The sequence below is a fragment of the Typopeltis vanoorti genome, chromosome 21 (assembly GCF_054136105.1).
Source record: "Typopeltis vanoorti isolate ZY-2024b chromosome 21, IOZ_Tvanoo_1.0, whole genome shotgun sequence".
Taxonomy (NCBI): domain Eukaryota; kingdom Metazoa; phylum Arthropoda; class Arachnida; order Uropygi; family Thelyphonidae; genus Typopeltis; species Typopeltis vanoorti.
The window spans coordinates 101,482,030-101,498,128 of record NC_143569.1 but is presented as its reverse complement, the minus strand read 5'-3'; the positions used below and the strand labels follow the sequence as shown (position 1 = coordinate 101,498,128).

The following is a 16,099-nucleotide window of genomic DNA, read 5'->3' as shown; positions in this document are numbered from 1 at the left end:
GGGCAATATCCTCAGTTGTTCCGGCCGTATATTCAACAACAGCAATACAGTCACGGCCTACGCTGCGAAATATAAGAAAATCCTGCTTTCGGTTTCATTTCAAGCCTTTTCTTTCTTTCTTTTTTTCTTTTTTTTTTAATGAAAGGTCCAGCTTTTTTGGGGAGGTGGGGGAATATTCGACCTGAAAACACATTTACGTGTTATTATGTTTCTGTTGGAATTGTAGTTTAAATAATAAAATCTGTCCAATTTTTCAAAACTAACCTATTTAGTTCATGATTTCTGATGAAGATATATATGATTCGAAAAAGTTGTTGAATCACCTTTAAAAAATACCATCAAACCATTAACAAAGTTGTGGAATTTTAAATATGATTGATTATTAAGTAAATCGATATTTAATGAACTTCTTATTTTTTGTATTACTCCAAAACATCAAGTTTTTAAACAATTTCATTTTTTTTTTTTTCGGGAGAACAGCTTTGCAGAATCAAAATATGGCCTGAAAAGCCGGAACGTGTGGACGTCCATGCATTCGTACAAATTATTATCCTAATCCCTAATTCCTTTTTTTTTTTTTTTTTTTTTGGTACTACTCTATAATAAAAAGTGTTAAAGCGGTACTGTTTCCCCCCCCCCCCCAAAAAAAGTATTAAAACGATTTCATTTTTAACACTAAAAGTATTTAAAATGAGACTATCCACAATAACAAAATAATAGTTATTGTGTGACTTTTTTCTTGACTACTTGTATTAGAAACAATAACTCATTTTTTAGGAATGTTAATCAAGTGAGTAATATTTATTATCCGACTAGTTTCACCGATTTTTGCTATCGGCATCTTCAGGGATACAATTGGTAAGCGATATGAAAGTAACAGACTAGGTTTTTACTGTCAGTTCTAATTCATACAAAATTAGTACTGTGCGTGAGACAATACGCATTTATTTATTTATTTATTATCCTTCTTTGAAATGAGATTTGCACTTGTGTTTCATTTAAAATTCTTATTCCAACAATATTCTCTCTCTCTCTCTCTCTCTCTCTCTCTCTCTCTCTCTCTCTCTCTCTCTCTCTCTCTCTCTCTCTCTCTCTGTAATACAATTGTTGTGGAGATGCAATCAAATACCATGAACCTTTAGCAGAATTTACCTTTAAAATTATATATTTTTCTATGTAATGGTCAGTTTCTGTAAGAATTGGAATTAAGAAGACACACTGGATTTTGGTCTACTTCCCATAAAAAAAGGATGAGTTTTAAATGGACAGATTTTACATCTAGTTATTATTAGGTGGCTCTGTAGCCGTTAATCGCGTTTGCCTTCCTGGTGTTAGACCATCAGATGAAAGATCGTTATGGGTTCGATTCTGATCACCGACTAATCTAATTTTTTTTCTACGCCTTTCGTCGACCAGTTCTCAAGTTAGTTGATCTTTGGAAAGTAGAGGTTTTGTCTTCCATAAATTATGATTTTTAACCCAGCAGCTCGAAAAATCGAACATAGAACTCACACTATTTTAGGCATAATATATATACTACTTAGGATCACGAGACTAGCAGTTTTTTTGTCCGACTCTCTCTCTCTCTCTCTCTTCCATGAAAGTCTTGATTCAGTGATGTATTGAGTTCAGCTATCGGTGGAGGCCAAAATTTGGAGGCTAGCTATTCACATCTTCAAAAAATTAGTTAGGTGTAAAGAAGCTGCACCCACTCTTTTTTTTGGGGGGGGTGGTGGATAAAACACGCTAGATTATTTACTTTTATTTGTTTTTATTATTTGATTATAGCTATCTACATGCGCTTATAACTTGAATAAATAGAATACCGATTATAAAAATATTTTAAGTAATTAAAGTAACACTAAATATTCCGGATCACGTCTTATATCAAACTAGCCCGTTTTCCACTAAATGTATATATATGTAAATTATTTGCCTAATTCTATCGATACATATACATACTCACTGGTGAATTAAAAACCTTTAAGCGCAGATGTATTAAACGTCACTTATGCATCGTATATATACAATATTTACGATGCATAAGTGACGTTTGCACACGTGGTCACTTGCGTCACCACGTGCTCTACGCAATTATTTAAGAATGCTGCGCTGCTCGTCAGTAATCGTCAACAGTGTCGATCACAATGGACCAAACAAAGGATCTTTCGGAGGTCGACAAAGGACTTATTGTGGGTGCCCGTCTGGCTGGAGCCTGGATTTTGAAAACAGCAGAGGTGACTAGTTTCTCAAAAGGTGAGATATCCCGGGTGTTTAATCAGTGCAAAAATAACCCGCATGCATGTCTAAGAGGCGTAACTGTGGTCCTAAGACACTTTGGCAAACCAAGAATCTTTGGTACCTTGGGTGGCATTTTTTTTTTTTTGGCCCCCTCTTCCCCTCTCCAAAAAAAAAAACACATCTGTTTTAACTTTCAACACATTTTATTTTACATTCTGCAGCTCTTGACATTTACCTAATGTTCAATAACTTTGTCAAAGTTTATCTTGCTGGCATAATTATTTTCTATAGAAAGTATGGATAAATTACTTAGTTTGTCTTCTGTCATATTGGACCGGAGGTAACTTTTTATTCATTTTAAGTTAGACTTTCACAAGAAGCCACTGATACACAAATAGTTAAAAAAAATCTTAAACACCGTGAAATATTTTGAAGGGATTCCACAAATCCCACTCTACAGTGAACTGTAATAATTGAAGCGCTGTCCATTTTTCTACTTCTTGTTTGCTGATATTGACAGCTGTTAGATGTCGCTGAAGTCTTTTTATTCCAGGAATTATATCTTTGCTTTGAAATTCATCATGTGCCATCTATTAAAATATTGGGTTGTAGAATCCCAAAAAATAGTCATTATTTCATCCATTGTTTTGTTACGGCTACATAATTACACAAAAAAGCGATCGAGGCACACAAACATTGATCTTCTCACCTCCTCTTGAAGTGTAAAACCAACATCATTCAACAACTCTCCCGGCATTTTTCTTTTTAGCCTTTTTCTGCCCCTTTTTTTCTATGGGAATATCAAATTTATCGCATTTTGTTGTTGCATATTCGATTGCTCTATTCACCATTCCTTCTCGTTCATTTTCAAGAAAATCAGGTAGTGCTTCTAAACTTAAAATTAACTTTTCGATATTGTATCTTGCAGTAAGCTACTTCATAGTGAGTGCTCCATCTTGTGTCTGATAATCTTTTTAATGTTAGTCCTACGTTTTCCTTCAATACTTCCCAAAGGTGAGTTGAACTTGGAAAAAATGAATACAAAAACTGCAAAAAATGTTACACAAGGAGAATTTAATCACAAATAAATACAGCACATCGTAATGGGTAATGTGTTTACAAGTCGATTTGTCTTTTTTCGAGGAAAAATACTATCCGGTTTCCGGGAGGAGGGGGGGGGAACTCTCTTCGTTTATGAGACCAGTTCACTTACCGTCTTTTCAAATGGCATAAAATATTCTTTCATTCTCCATTTTTGAACGAAGTGTCGATGGGAGAAATTATTTGATGAACAGTTGATGGTCTCCACTCCCCATCCACACACACACACACACACACACACACAGACGAAACATGAACTTTGACAGTCTTATCATGTTCTTAAGGTAATATTTTCACATGGAAATCTGAGGTTTAGCTGCATAAGTTCAGATTAGTTGACTTTCAAATGAGTCCAATTCTGGCTTTATCCAAAGGCCTAGGAATCGACTAGATATCGTAGGAAAATATGTGACTTCCCTAAAAGTGCCGTTTTTTGGAGTTGAGATCGTGTTATACCTGGGAGGCTCAACTTTTCCAGATGTCTTATAAATACTCTTGCTATTACTAGTAGCGCACCCAGGACAATTGGAACACTTAATTCTTTCTTGTTTCAATGTCGTTGAATTTCAATCTCCAGATCCCTATATTTGGTTAGTTTATTGTTATTATTATTATTACGTGAAACCTCTTATGGAACGAGTTCAAAGACTCATCGGGAGGGTATTCTACACCACTGCTTAAAACGCTAGGCTGCTGAGATAATATATATCGCACCATATATTACAATGAGGCGTTGCTACCATGAATACAATAGATTCTTTAAGTATTATAATGAGTTTAATCATCGTGTCGGATGTGTCTGTCATTGGTACGACAATGATATCCAAATTACCCTCTTTGCCGGTCACTCTACTCACCATATCCAAATCCAACTGAGAAATTGAGAATCTGACACTTCTTAATAAGTGTCAGAGTCTCGGCTAGTTGAGAATGTATATATATGAGTGCATAGTCTTCTATCCTTACCATTGAATATGGAGGCAACAGTAATGTTGCAAGAGAGGCGTCAAGCAACCCCAGGTAGCACTTCGAAACATTGGCAGAATTCCTGTGACATGAAATTCAGCCTTAATAATATAGATAGGAATTGTAATTTTCCGACTAAGCACTGTACATTGATTAAAAAATCAAAGAAAATAATTAATGACATCTATGAAAGAAGATGGGATATCTATTTATACCACAAATGCATACACGATGAAATCAATAGAAGTACGACGTGTTGTATCCATTCTCAGTTTGCATCTGATGTAGGAAGGCTGTAATGGGTTAGAGGTGAGGAACGATATTCCTTTAACCGTTAAACGTAAAACTAATGACAGTTATTAAAGTTCTTTAATAGTAAGCTTTGAAATTTGTCTTTAATTAGCTGAAAGTAGTTCTTTAATTAATGTAGTTCTTTAATGGCATTCTTTTTGGAAATGTCAGCATTTTTTCCTAACCCCTCACGAAAGAAAAAATAATGATCAGTCTTTTTGTCTCTCTCTCTCTCTCTCTCTCTCTCTCTCGTGTGTGTGTGTGCGTGCGTGCGTGTGCGTGTATCATGTAGCTGCTCTTTCTGCCCTTCAGTCCTTCCTTGGATTCGCAACCTCAAATTAACGAATAAACTCGGCTGTTTGCTAAATTGCATTTGTCTGATTTTACTCGGATCAATTGGATCAATTCCCATCATTATTACAATTATTACTACCCGTTTTTGTAATCATTTTATGCATTTTTAACTCGCATTCCAAGTGGATAAGTTCCAATATGTTTGAAAATGTAAGGGCCTTGAATACAGTGAATGTAGTTCGGCTCGGATCGATATGATCTCAAATGGTTTTTGCATTTAATAAATGTAAATGAATGTTGCCCACACACAATACAGCAGACAGCAGAACGAGCAAATTGACCACTCGCATCACAAAAATGGTTTGGCGAGTTTTAGGTTCCACTGCTGAATCCTGAAATTAAACCCTAGCAGTCTGCGCTATCTTAAACCTGCCACTCTCTAATTCTGACCCAATTCGGCAACGCCTCTTACCAACTTGACATCTTAATCATCTCATCGCTCTCAGAACAGCCGTAGTTTGAATGAAAAAGTGAAAGAAGCAGTGTCAATGAGTTAGCTATTGAACAGTGCTAATGCACATACCGGCCATTGAATTTATGCAGATAAACGCCGCTTACGCAGCATGTATGCAAAATACTTGTCACGTACGTCACCACGTGTTCTACGCAACTATTTAAGTTTCAGGGGCGGCTCGTGCATAGGCACTGCGGAACTGCAGCACCCCCAATTTTTCTCGATATATAAATATATTTATTAATTTATTTATATTTGCTTGTAATATATAATTTTATCATCAACAATCCTATAGAATTCTCTTAATTTGTATAAAAAATAATAAAAATCCATCTTGTAGCACTTAGGAGGGCGAAGAACGCTAGCGGCACTGTGTTTTCTACAGCGCCATATTGCTACGCGTGCAAGCATATGCACATCATAATGAGATGCGGGCTATTAGCGTAATGTGGCACTGTCCGTCGCGCAGTTCCACTGTTGTTTATATGCAGTTTGCGCCAGTAGTAGAGTGTTCGTAGTGCTTATCGTGTTTACTCCGTCTCTTTAAATATTCGGACATTACAATTAAAGGATTTAATTGTAATTTCCAAAAATTGTAAATCCATTCCTTTAATTACAATTAAAGCAAAGCATTTTATTTTTTAGTAATTTTGAATTATACCAAACTGTATAACTTTATCGATAATAAACAATATTTTTTCATGTTTAATTTTTTTTAAATTTTTACCATCATTTTGATTTTTATCCAAACACGTATGCACTGTACTTACAGCGTGTATGTATATTTCGAAAGTTGCAGCACCCCCACGATTTCAATCCACGAGCTGCCATTGTTAAGATTGCTTCTGGTAAATAATCGTCAACAGTATTGATCACAATAGGAAAAACAAAAGATCTTTTGGAGTTCAATAAAGGATTTATTGTGGATGCCCCCTCTGGCTGGAGTCACGACTTTGAAATCTTGTATAAGCAGCGTAAATGTGGTCTTAAGACAGTCTGTCAGGAACGAAATCACCGTCGTTTTGAGAAGGCTTGTACACCCAGAAACTTCTGTTTCTGGGTGCACAGTCACATGCTTGTACGGAAACTGATGATTTCTGCGAAGAACTCGAAAGTTCATCTAGTGTGGTGTCAGAAACACCGTGACTGGAACCTCCAAGGAATATCTGAACACTCTTACCGACCAAGTCCATCCTGCAATGTTGACTTTTTATCCAGCAGGTGACGGTCGTTTCATGGACGACAATACGTCAGTATATGAAGCAAGAATTGTTCAGCAGTGGTTCAGCGAGTATGACAGCGACTTCCACCATCTTCCTTGACTACCACAAGGTCCGGATCTGAACCCCATTCAGAACATATAGGACATTAAAAAAAAAAAAGATCAGGGAAGAAAATCCTCTTCCATCAAATTTGAAACAGTTGAAGAACCGTCTGGTATATGTCGTAGACGTCGATGCAATCCAACACCTTGTGGAATCTATGCCAAACCACAAACGAGTATGTGTTGTAATTCGCTAAAGAAGGTCCAACACGGCATAAAATAAAAATTTCCAATTCAGTGGTCGGTATGTGTAGGAAAGACATGGAACAGTGACCGGTTAGCAATGTGAAAACATTCAGTTGTTTATCATTACGGTCCCAGGTGCAAATGCTGGTCTTGAAATCCACGCTTGCTTTTGTTATCATTCAGGGAGTGAGAGGTGTGGTTGAAGTCTGATTAGCGGAATAATGAATCCCTGACCATTTAAAACAATATATTTAGAAATTTGTGTACATTTAATCATACAAATACAACATTTATTTTACAAATGATATTCTATCTTTTTCAATTTAGCTACTTGAATACAAATTCTACCTTACGGTTCTTCTTTACGAACTGGTCAATAACCTCGTCATAAAAAGTTGGTCGTAACTTAATTTTCTCAAGCATCACGCACACTTGTAAAGGCTGGCTGAAGCTCACCGGCTAGAGCTACTTTGACTGCGTATGGCCTTGTGTTTAAGACGTGAACGGAGCGAAATGGCTATGCGCGCGCATGAAATCACAGTGCTGCTGCGAGGACCTGTAAGCTCCTACAACTGAGCAAGCCAAGATAGCTTGGCTTGCTCGGTTGATTAGACGAGCAAGCATCGACCTTCGATACACAACGCAGCGCTCAATTATTGCCGCGCAAGCTTAAGACGTCTTCTGTCTACAAAGATAAAAGCCTAAATGGAATGCTTATAAATGCATGCATTTATTAACAAATAAATAGTACTTCTTTCTCAATTAATGAGTTTAGCATAGCAAGCATGGAGAATTCGCCCCTGTACGGTCCGGACGTCAAGTACAAGTACATTGTATTTGTGAAGACGATTGAACTGCGTATGTTCAATCGTCTCTCTCTCTCTCTCTCTCTCTGCTTTTCAGGATCACAACAACTCTGATTTGATTTTCGGGAGGTTGGGGGAGGGAGAATCTGTTTTTCGTTTCCTCTTCGGAACAGAATCTAGAATTATTTATGTAATTATTTTGGTATACTAATCAAACATAAGAACGTTATTCTAGGGTGGAGTATTTCTGATAGACAGTAGAGGAGAAAACCAACGTTATGAATGTATGGATGACTATTATTATGATCCGTTTTTATTATTGCACTGTATCTTTAATGGAAGTTTCATTCTACCTGTATATCAGAAGGCTGGAGGCTAATGTTAATTGGGGAATAGGTATCTAATTAGCTTGCAGATCTGGGTATTGTTATAGATAAATAACAATCCGGCTTATCTCTCGCATCAAAATGATTTTTTGATGCGAGAGATAAGCCGGATTGTATTTTGCACATCGAAATTGAATAAGATTATGAGAAGTATGGCCAACTAAAGCTATAAAGCTTCTTCTTCCTAATATAGATTTTAGGCCAGGTGGTGTTTTGCGGTTTCATGCCATCTATTTTGGTCTTCCAATTCTTTTTTTTCCACTTATTTCATATTCGTATAGTATTTTTGGTAGTCTGCTGTTGTCCATTCGATTTGAACGTTCTATCCATTTTTGTTTATACTGTCTTATGTAGTAATTAATTCATTTTATATTCAGCGATTGTAAAATTTCTTCATTTGTTTTATGGTCCCACTTGGCATATCAAGTTGTTTTTCTGAGAAATTTCATTTCTGCTGTTTGAATTCTGTTTTTCATCTTTCCTTTTTATGGTCCATGTTTCGCTTCCGTATAGTAGAGTTGATTTTGACAAGACATTACATAGTCTGATTCTAGTGTATTTTTGTACCAGGGATGGCTTCAATATATTATTTATTATGCCGTTTACTTTGACAAAGTTGTTCGATATTTTAGTGTGTCTATGTCTTTTTCTTCTTCGTATGACAAATCGCATCCCAAGTATTTAAAAGTATTTACTTGTTCTAATATTTTATTATCTATCACTATTTTACTTCTTATTACGTTTTCTCCTTTGAATTCCATTAGTTTTGTTTTTTCTTTAAATATTGTCATTATTATATTGTTTTGAGATATCATTTAATGATCTTTGTAAATCATCTTTTAATGTAGCTAATACTATTTGATCATCTGCAAATAGTAGTGTATCTATCTTCATTTGCGGGGTCATTTGTATACCAAATGGGTTATACTGTTTCCAGATTTTCATAATTATATATATATATATATTGAAAAGCAGAGGTGAGAGGGTACATCCTTGTCGTACTCCTCTTGATATATCTTTCCATTCTGAGGTGTGTTCTAATTTAACTGCTATTTTATTTCCTGTATATATTTCTTGAATGGATTGTAAAAGTTGGTTCGGTATGCTTAAATTGGTTAATATTTTAAACAATTTTTGTTTACTAATTTTGTCAAGGGCTTTTTTTCATAATTAATAAAGGCCACGTGTGTTTCGTTTCGAAATTTTCTTCTCTTTTCTATTAGTAATTTTAAAAATTGGAAATATTTACTTGTTTTAATATTTTTATTACATGTTTAGCTTCTCTTTTAATATTCCTGCATATATTTTATATCCTGTATTTAGCAGACTAATTCTCCTATAGTTATTGCAAACTTCTTTATTATTATTTTTTTTATATAGATTGGGATAACCAGCGCTTTTTTCCAAGAGTTAGGAGTTTTTTCAAACATCCAAACCATATTAAAAAATTCCAGAAATCTTTCATTAAATTTTTCAGTGCATTTTTGTACAGTTCTATATTTATATTGTCTTCTCCTGACGTTTTCCTATTTTTCAGTTCTAACATTGTGATATTTTCTGTTAGGTCACTCTTTGTTTTATAAAATTTTATTTCATTGTTCTCATTTGTCCAGAGATTTTGGAAATAGGTCACCCAATTTTCTAAATCTATTATTTGTATTTTTATCCTTTCTTTTATTTCTTTATTCGTGTATTCTATTATGGATTGTTGTTTTGGATTGTTGCTTAAATTTATCCTTTTCTAGTTCTGTTATGAAATTTTTCCATCTCTTTCTCTCTCTCTCTCTCTCTCTCTCTCTCTCTCTCTATGTTTTTTTTTTCCCTTCTCGTTTTACAATTGCACTGTTTCTTTTATACTCTATTTCTGCTTCTATTGTTTTGGAATTTAGCAATTTCTGGTAACTGTCCTTTTTGGTTTTTATTATATTTTCTATTTCTTTGTTCCACTCTCGTAGTCCTCTTTTTTCTAACCATTTGCGCTTTTTTCGTAAGCATTCTGTTGCTGCTTTTGTGAGAATTTATGGTTTCTGTTTTTAAGTTTGTGCATTTTTGATATTGTTGTCTAACTTGGGGATCCTATAATGAGGAAATTTTGTAACTCGGTTGATACGAATTTTTAATTTTATGTATTTTTAGCCACTTTTGTTTAAATCGAATTTTTGCTGATCAAAGCCTCGATTGCTCTGACATCTATAACTCCTCTAATTTTAAATTTGCGATAATGTAGTCAATTACGGATTTGCAACCTCTGGCTGACCAAGTATATTTATGTATTTCCTTGTGTTTAAACACTGAATTCATTATTTCTCATACTATTATAAATGAAAAATCGCGCAGTCTGCAACCATTTTGATTCCATGTATCTTCGACAAATTTACTAACGTTTGTTTTGTATTTTTTGTTTCCTATTTTGGCATTTAATTCTCCTGCTAGTAGTAAATAGTTTTCTTTGGCCACACAATTCTGCTTTGATAAATTACATCTGTATAGCATATGTTTTAATTAGTAATCAATTTGTAGCCTCTATCGAAATGAGATTTGCTTCCATAGTGCTAGATATCCCGAAAAAGACCATTACAGATCTCCTTTCAGGCGTTATAGGATTATACTCGCCAACTTCAGGACAGTTTTTTTAGGCCTTTCTTACCTGTTCCTAAGACTTGATATTCAAAAATTAATTTTTCCTAAAATAAATTAGGATTTCAACCTAGCAGCTTAAAAAAAAAACGACCTAAGAATTCACACCATCTCAGACATCATACATACCGGTTAAGATTTAAGACCACGAAATGAAGGCTGTCTGCCATAATCCCTCTCCTGAAAGTCTTGATTCATTGATATATTTGGATGGGATATCAGCTTGTTTATTGCGAGAATGTGGTAGAGACTTGACAGTGGCGTTGGCTGGATTGTTTAATCTCAGTCTCAGCTCAGGTAGAGAGAATGGGATGAGTACAAAAGAGTTCCATTGCATAAAGGAGGTTCCAAGACAAAAGTAGCAAATTATCGACCAATATGCATATCAGGTTTGGTTTAAAGACAAAATTCAGGAATGGATGGATAGAAATGGAATAATGTATGGGGTAGCATCTTAGCTTGGTGAAGGGTAGGTCATGCTTTAGTAACTTACTCAATAATAAAGTGAAAACTGAGTTGGATAAAGGCTACGCAGTGATACTGTTGGAATTCGCTGAGGCGTTTGACATGATGCTGCATAGAATACTGATAAATAAATTACATCAAATAGATATAGATGTGAAGCTGGTGATGTGAATAAGATGGTAGTTGGAGAAATACTAGACAGTAGTTTATTCAGGAGTAGAGCCCTGCAGAGTGTCTGTGGCTAGTGGACAGGGCTCTGTGCTTGGGCCACTGCTATTTAATTTGTTCATTAATGATACAGGAATTAGGAAGGGAAATATTCACTTGTTTGCAGATGATGCAAAATTAGTGAGAAACAGCGGCTGGTTGATCGGCGGATAAGATGGATACATATAAGTTACTTAGGGGAAGGGGGTTATAGGATTGATGCGGAGGAAATCTTTTAGTACATGAATAATGTGAAGAAAACTAGGAGTCATCCACAGAAACTGAGTAAGGACTACATTTTTTGCTTGGAGAGTGGAACATTGCCAGAGTCAGTTGTGTGTGTTTTGTCGGTGACAGATTTGAAAGAGACTTCACGCGATGAGTCTACGAACTCCATGGAGATACCCATGCGTAATAATAATAACAACAGCCTCAAATTCACTATTAATGATGGCTGAAGAGTGATTGTCAACCGACCGATCCTCAAAACGTTAGCTGGGGTTAAAGGAGTTCTGTCTACTCCCTTTGGGAATTAAAAAAAAAATTGGGATTTCTGTTTATTTTATTAATCAATATTTCTCTATTGATATCTGTGATTAAGTCTTATAAATAAATAAATCCTATAACGCCCTTTTATTTAAGACAGGGAGTAGGCGGCTCACTTTTTAATCTTAAATGTTTGGAAGTCCGTAAGCATAACTCGATAACTTTTCGGCTGAAAAAATACATTTAGAAATCTTAATTTTATTTATACGCGTAATAATTTTATTAAGCAGTATTTATTATAATTTATTAAGAATATTAGATACTGATATTGTCAGCAGTTTTAATTCATACTTTATTACTGAATTATATTTTATTTATTTATTCAGTATCGATATATAATACCTATTAAAATAATGCACAACTTGTTCAAAATAACTAGTTGAATATTCATAAAACAGCCAGAAGAAAGAGCAGGCCAAAATCGAGTCGTATACCCTTTTATTGTGAAGGAGATAAATCAACAGTATAACATAAAGTTGTCTACCAGTGGTTAGTAATCTTTTTTGATACTGGGCCAAACGTTGAGCTCTGAAATTGTCGCACGACATCAAATATTTATGTATAGAGGTTACTGTCCTATTATTATAGTTGCTACTAAGCGCGCCAGACGGTGATGACTCAAACGTGCAACTTGGGGTATAGGGTGGGGGTAATAGTAATTAGTAATAGCATCACAAACAGCTGGACTCTCAGTGTTATTTTATTAACATAATGTTTATTTAATTAACGTAAAAGCCTTGGATAATTTTTGCTACTTGATTATGGTAAATAAACAAAGTGAAGTTGGCCAAGGGTCCCGAAAAGCTGTTTAACACTATTTTGTTCATTAATTATATAAATATAGGATGTAGGGAAATTTTAAATATTAAACATATTTTATATTAATATTAACTGCAGTGGCAGAAAACGAAAATATTCGTTTCTCTTAAATTAGATTTTCATGAATAATAAACAAATTCAATTTTTTTATAAGTATTAATACATGAAATCTTTTTTTGGTTACCAACTTTACAAATAAAGTAACATTATAAGTAATATCGGCATCATTTCAAAAATGCACATTTATTTATCTGAACTATCAAAACGTCATCAAATGAGGAAAAGTGCAAGTATGAAACTGCTATTGGTTTGCGATATTTCATGACGTTTGATTGGCAAATGAGAATAGAGAATATAAATGGAACTGTTTACAAAATAAAATAGATTCTATTTTTTCCCCTTTTGGTAAAAGTAAATGGAAATCGTATAACAGACGACACCAAAATAATCTAATTATTAAAAAAATAAATAAATAAATAATAAAGATAAACATTGTAACATATTTTAAATGTAATTTAAAATGTACGGCTATTAAAGTTTTAATTTATGTGTGAGGGCAAATTGCACTTCTATGTATATACAGTAAAATGAAAGTACCGGTAATTCTAATTCACAATGGGGTACATACATTTCACAGATACGAAATTAGAACTCCTCAGTACACACACAGCTCTACGCTTGCTAAATCAACCCCCTCTCCCAAAATTTCAGGAGTTCAGTTAATAATAATGATATTCAAGTATATTTGACTATTATCTAATAGCATAAAAACTTTTTATTTCATTTTATTTTAGAATTATTAGGTCACTGGGATTTTGGGAAGCCACAGAATTAACGGTTGCTGGATCCGGCCCAGAGTTCGTCATTTAATGACCTTTGGTCTATATTCACTCTATTTGCTCTTCCCAACTGTAGACGTATTAATTCCACTATTTATCCAGTTGCGTGCGTAGCGCTGTAGATCGATTTGTGTTCCGTCTCGCTTCTGTCCAGTTTTATGGTCGGCTAGTTGGCAAACGAATAACTTCCTTTTTCGGGCTCTTGCTTTGTACAAAAATAGCGTAAGTGGAAATTATTAAAGAACTCAGATAATTTATATAATCTTCGCGTTTGTGTAAGGAAAAAATAAAGACTGTTAATAATAAAAAAAAAATATTAAATGCGTTGTAATTTTAACAATTCGAAGAACTTTTTTTATTATTTTTTACGTGAATGTGACTAATAGATGGTCCATAATACTGCAAACACGTGTATCTTTGGGAAATAATGTACAAAGATTGTATCTTGTGTAATTTATATTTATGAACTGTTCGTACACGCAATCACGAAACAAGTTATAATTAAATTTTTTCTTTTCTTTTTTTATCGACCTTTAAAATATCATAAAATCGCAAGCAAACTTAAGCTGTAGATAGGGGAGTAGCTCTGTCTATGGATTAAAAAAAAGTAAAAGAAACCGATCACAAAATACATGGCGCAACATAATATTTCAAGATCAATGTTTCCTCGAAGCTGTGCACTTGCGCAGCTGTGCAACAGTCCAAGTCCACCTACTTAATTATCATAGCCGTGCAAGATCTCGCTGATGAGTAGTGTTTAACTTGGTGAAACTTTTGCCTGAGAGAAACGAAAAACGATAAAATTAGTAATTGATTTTCCTTACATAAATTAGTGGTTTTGAGCCGATATGGCCAACGGATGGGAGGTATGAGAAGTTCAGATAAGGCGAAGCAAATTTAACTTTTAAAAAAAAGTTCACTTTTTTGAGCAGTGACATTTTATTACTCATCTGCTTTAAATATGATAAGAATTAGTTCTATATCGAATACAAAGTAAAACGTTAGAATTCATTGAATGAATCCACCAGGTGTTTTAGATAAGAACTTTATGGCCTAAAGGTTTAGTTTCTGTGTTTCCATGTTTATTATGTCTCAAATTCACTGCCCAGTTTCTGTCTGGCAATTGTCGCTGTTCTTAAAAGGTATACCATAAGTGAATATCGTATTGCCTATCTTTAAAGCACAGTATTGCGACAGTTTGGACACTGAAAGTGATCTTTACTGTGCTCTTCTGATTTCAGTAAGATTTAAAAAAAAAAAAAAAAAAGAAGCACTTTTTATAAATAAATAAATAAAGCCGCTAATGCCCTTATTCTCGAACGAGAGTAGGCGAGGTGTAGGTAACTTTCGGAAAGCCCGTCTTCATCCATAGCCAATCACAAATAGTTGGTCCAAGACTACCAAATTTGGCATTTTTTTTTGTTAGCAATTAAAAATAAGTTGTCATTATTTTTCTTAATTATTTTTACCATTATCGTGGGATGAATCACTTCCACACGGTGCGTTCCTCCGGTGGCAGTTGAGGGAAGCCACGAATCAAGATTGGGAGGCGTGGTCCAATTGGACAATGAGCATTTCACTCACACTTATAACTGCCCTTTGCGACTATACCACTTTCACCAGTAGTGATTTGTCCCGATATCTAAAACCGATAATCAATCGTATGTTACATTGGCTTCTCTGTTTGAAATTACGGATGAGCAAAAAGCGATTATGAAGCTAATGTTTGATGTCTGTTAATTGTGTGTTCTTTAGCCAGTTTGTCTGTTTAGTGGGATAAAACACCCGAATTTCTAGAAGAAAAAATCGTGAGAAATCCGCATGAGACCGCCTAACTCATCTTCAATTGACAAGACCTTATAAACAAGACTCATCCTAGTTTCAACTAAAATACGCAGTTACAGGAAATTATGAGGGGAAAAAGTATTGAGAAATATATTACACAGTGAGCAAGAGACCATTGTGAGGAGACATTAACTGATTGGTGGGGATTGACAATCATAAATACTAAGCACATAATGTAGCATTATATGAACTTCAAATGAGAATTAGCAAGTACCAGATCGGTCAGCAACCTGAGATACGCCCGACAAGTCCACTCCTCTGTAATGACAAGGAAGAGCTAGAACGAATTCTTGACAGAGTTAATTAGATAAATGAGAGTAGATGACTTCTACTCCACCCAGTGCCGCTAAATTATGGCTCTTGAAGAACATCCATTCAGAGAAGACGCTAACGAGTGTATCCTAATGGGGAAATAATTTAGGAGGTAAACCAATTTGAGTATGTAGGATTCGTTATCACCTTGAAGAATTTCTGTTCAGAAGACATCAGAAGAGAACCAGGTATGGCCAAGACAGCAGTCAGAGATTAAGTTAAAGGCTGAAAGTTAAGATGATTGACCATCACACCAACAGAAATGAGCATTTTGGACGCAATCGTTTTTTTCAAATAGCTACTTAATGTGTGATGTTACA

General features: G+C 34.7%; 1 protein-coding gene across 1 annotated transcript in view; it reads left to right on the top strand.

Annotated features, from left to right (window-relative positions):
* LOC150095154 (protein CFDP2-like) overlaps positions 1-13,653 on the top strand; it is an 81,288-nt gene extending 67,635 nt beyond the window's left edge. The window contains exon 3 of the mRNA XM_090411211.1: positions 13,578-13,653. Within this exon, the coding sequence (XP_090267337.1) occupies positions 13,578-13,653 (76 nt within the window). The remainder of the gene's footprint in view (positions 1-13,577) is intronic.
* The last annotated feature ends 2,446 nt before the right edge of the window (positions 13,654-16,099 follow it).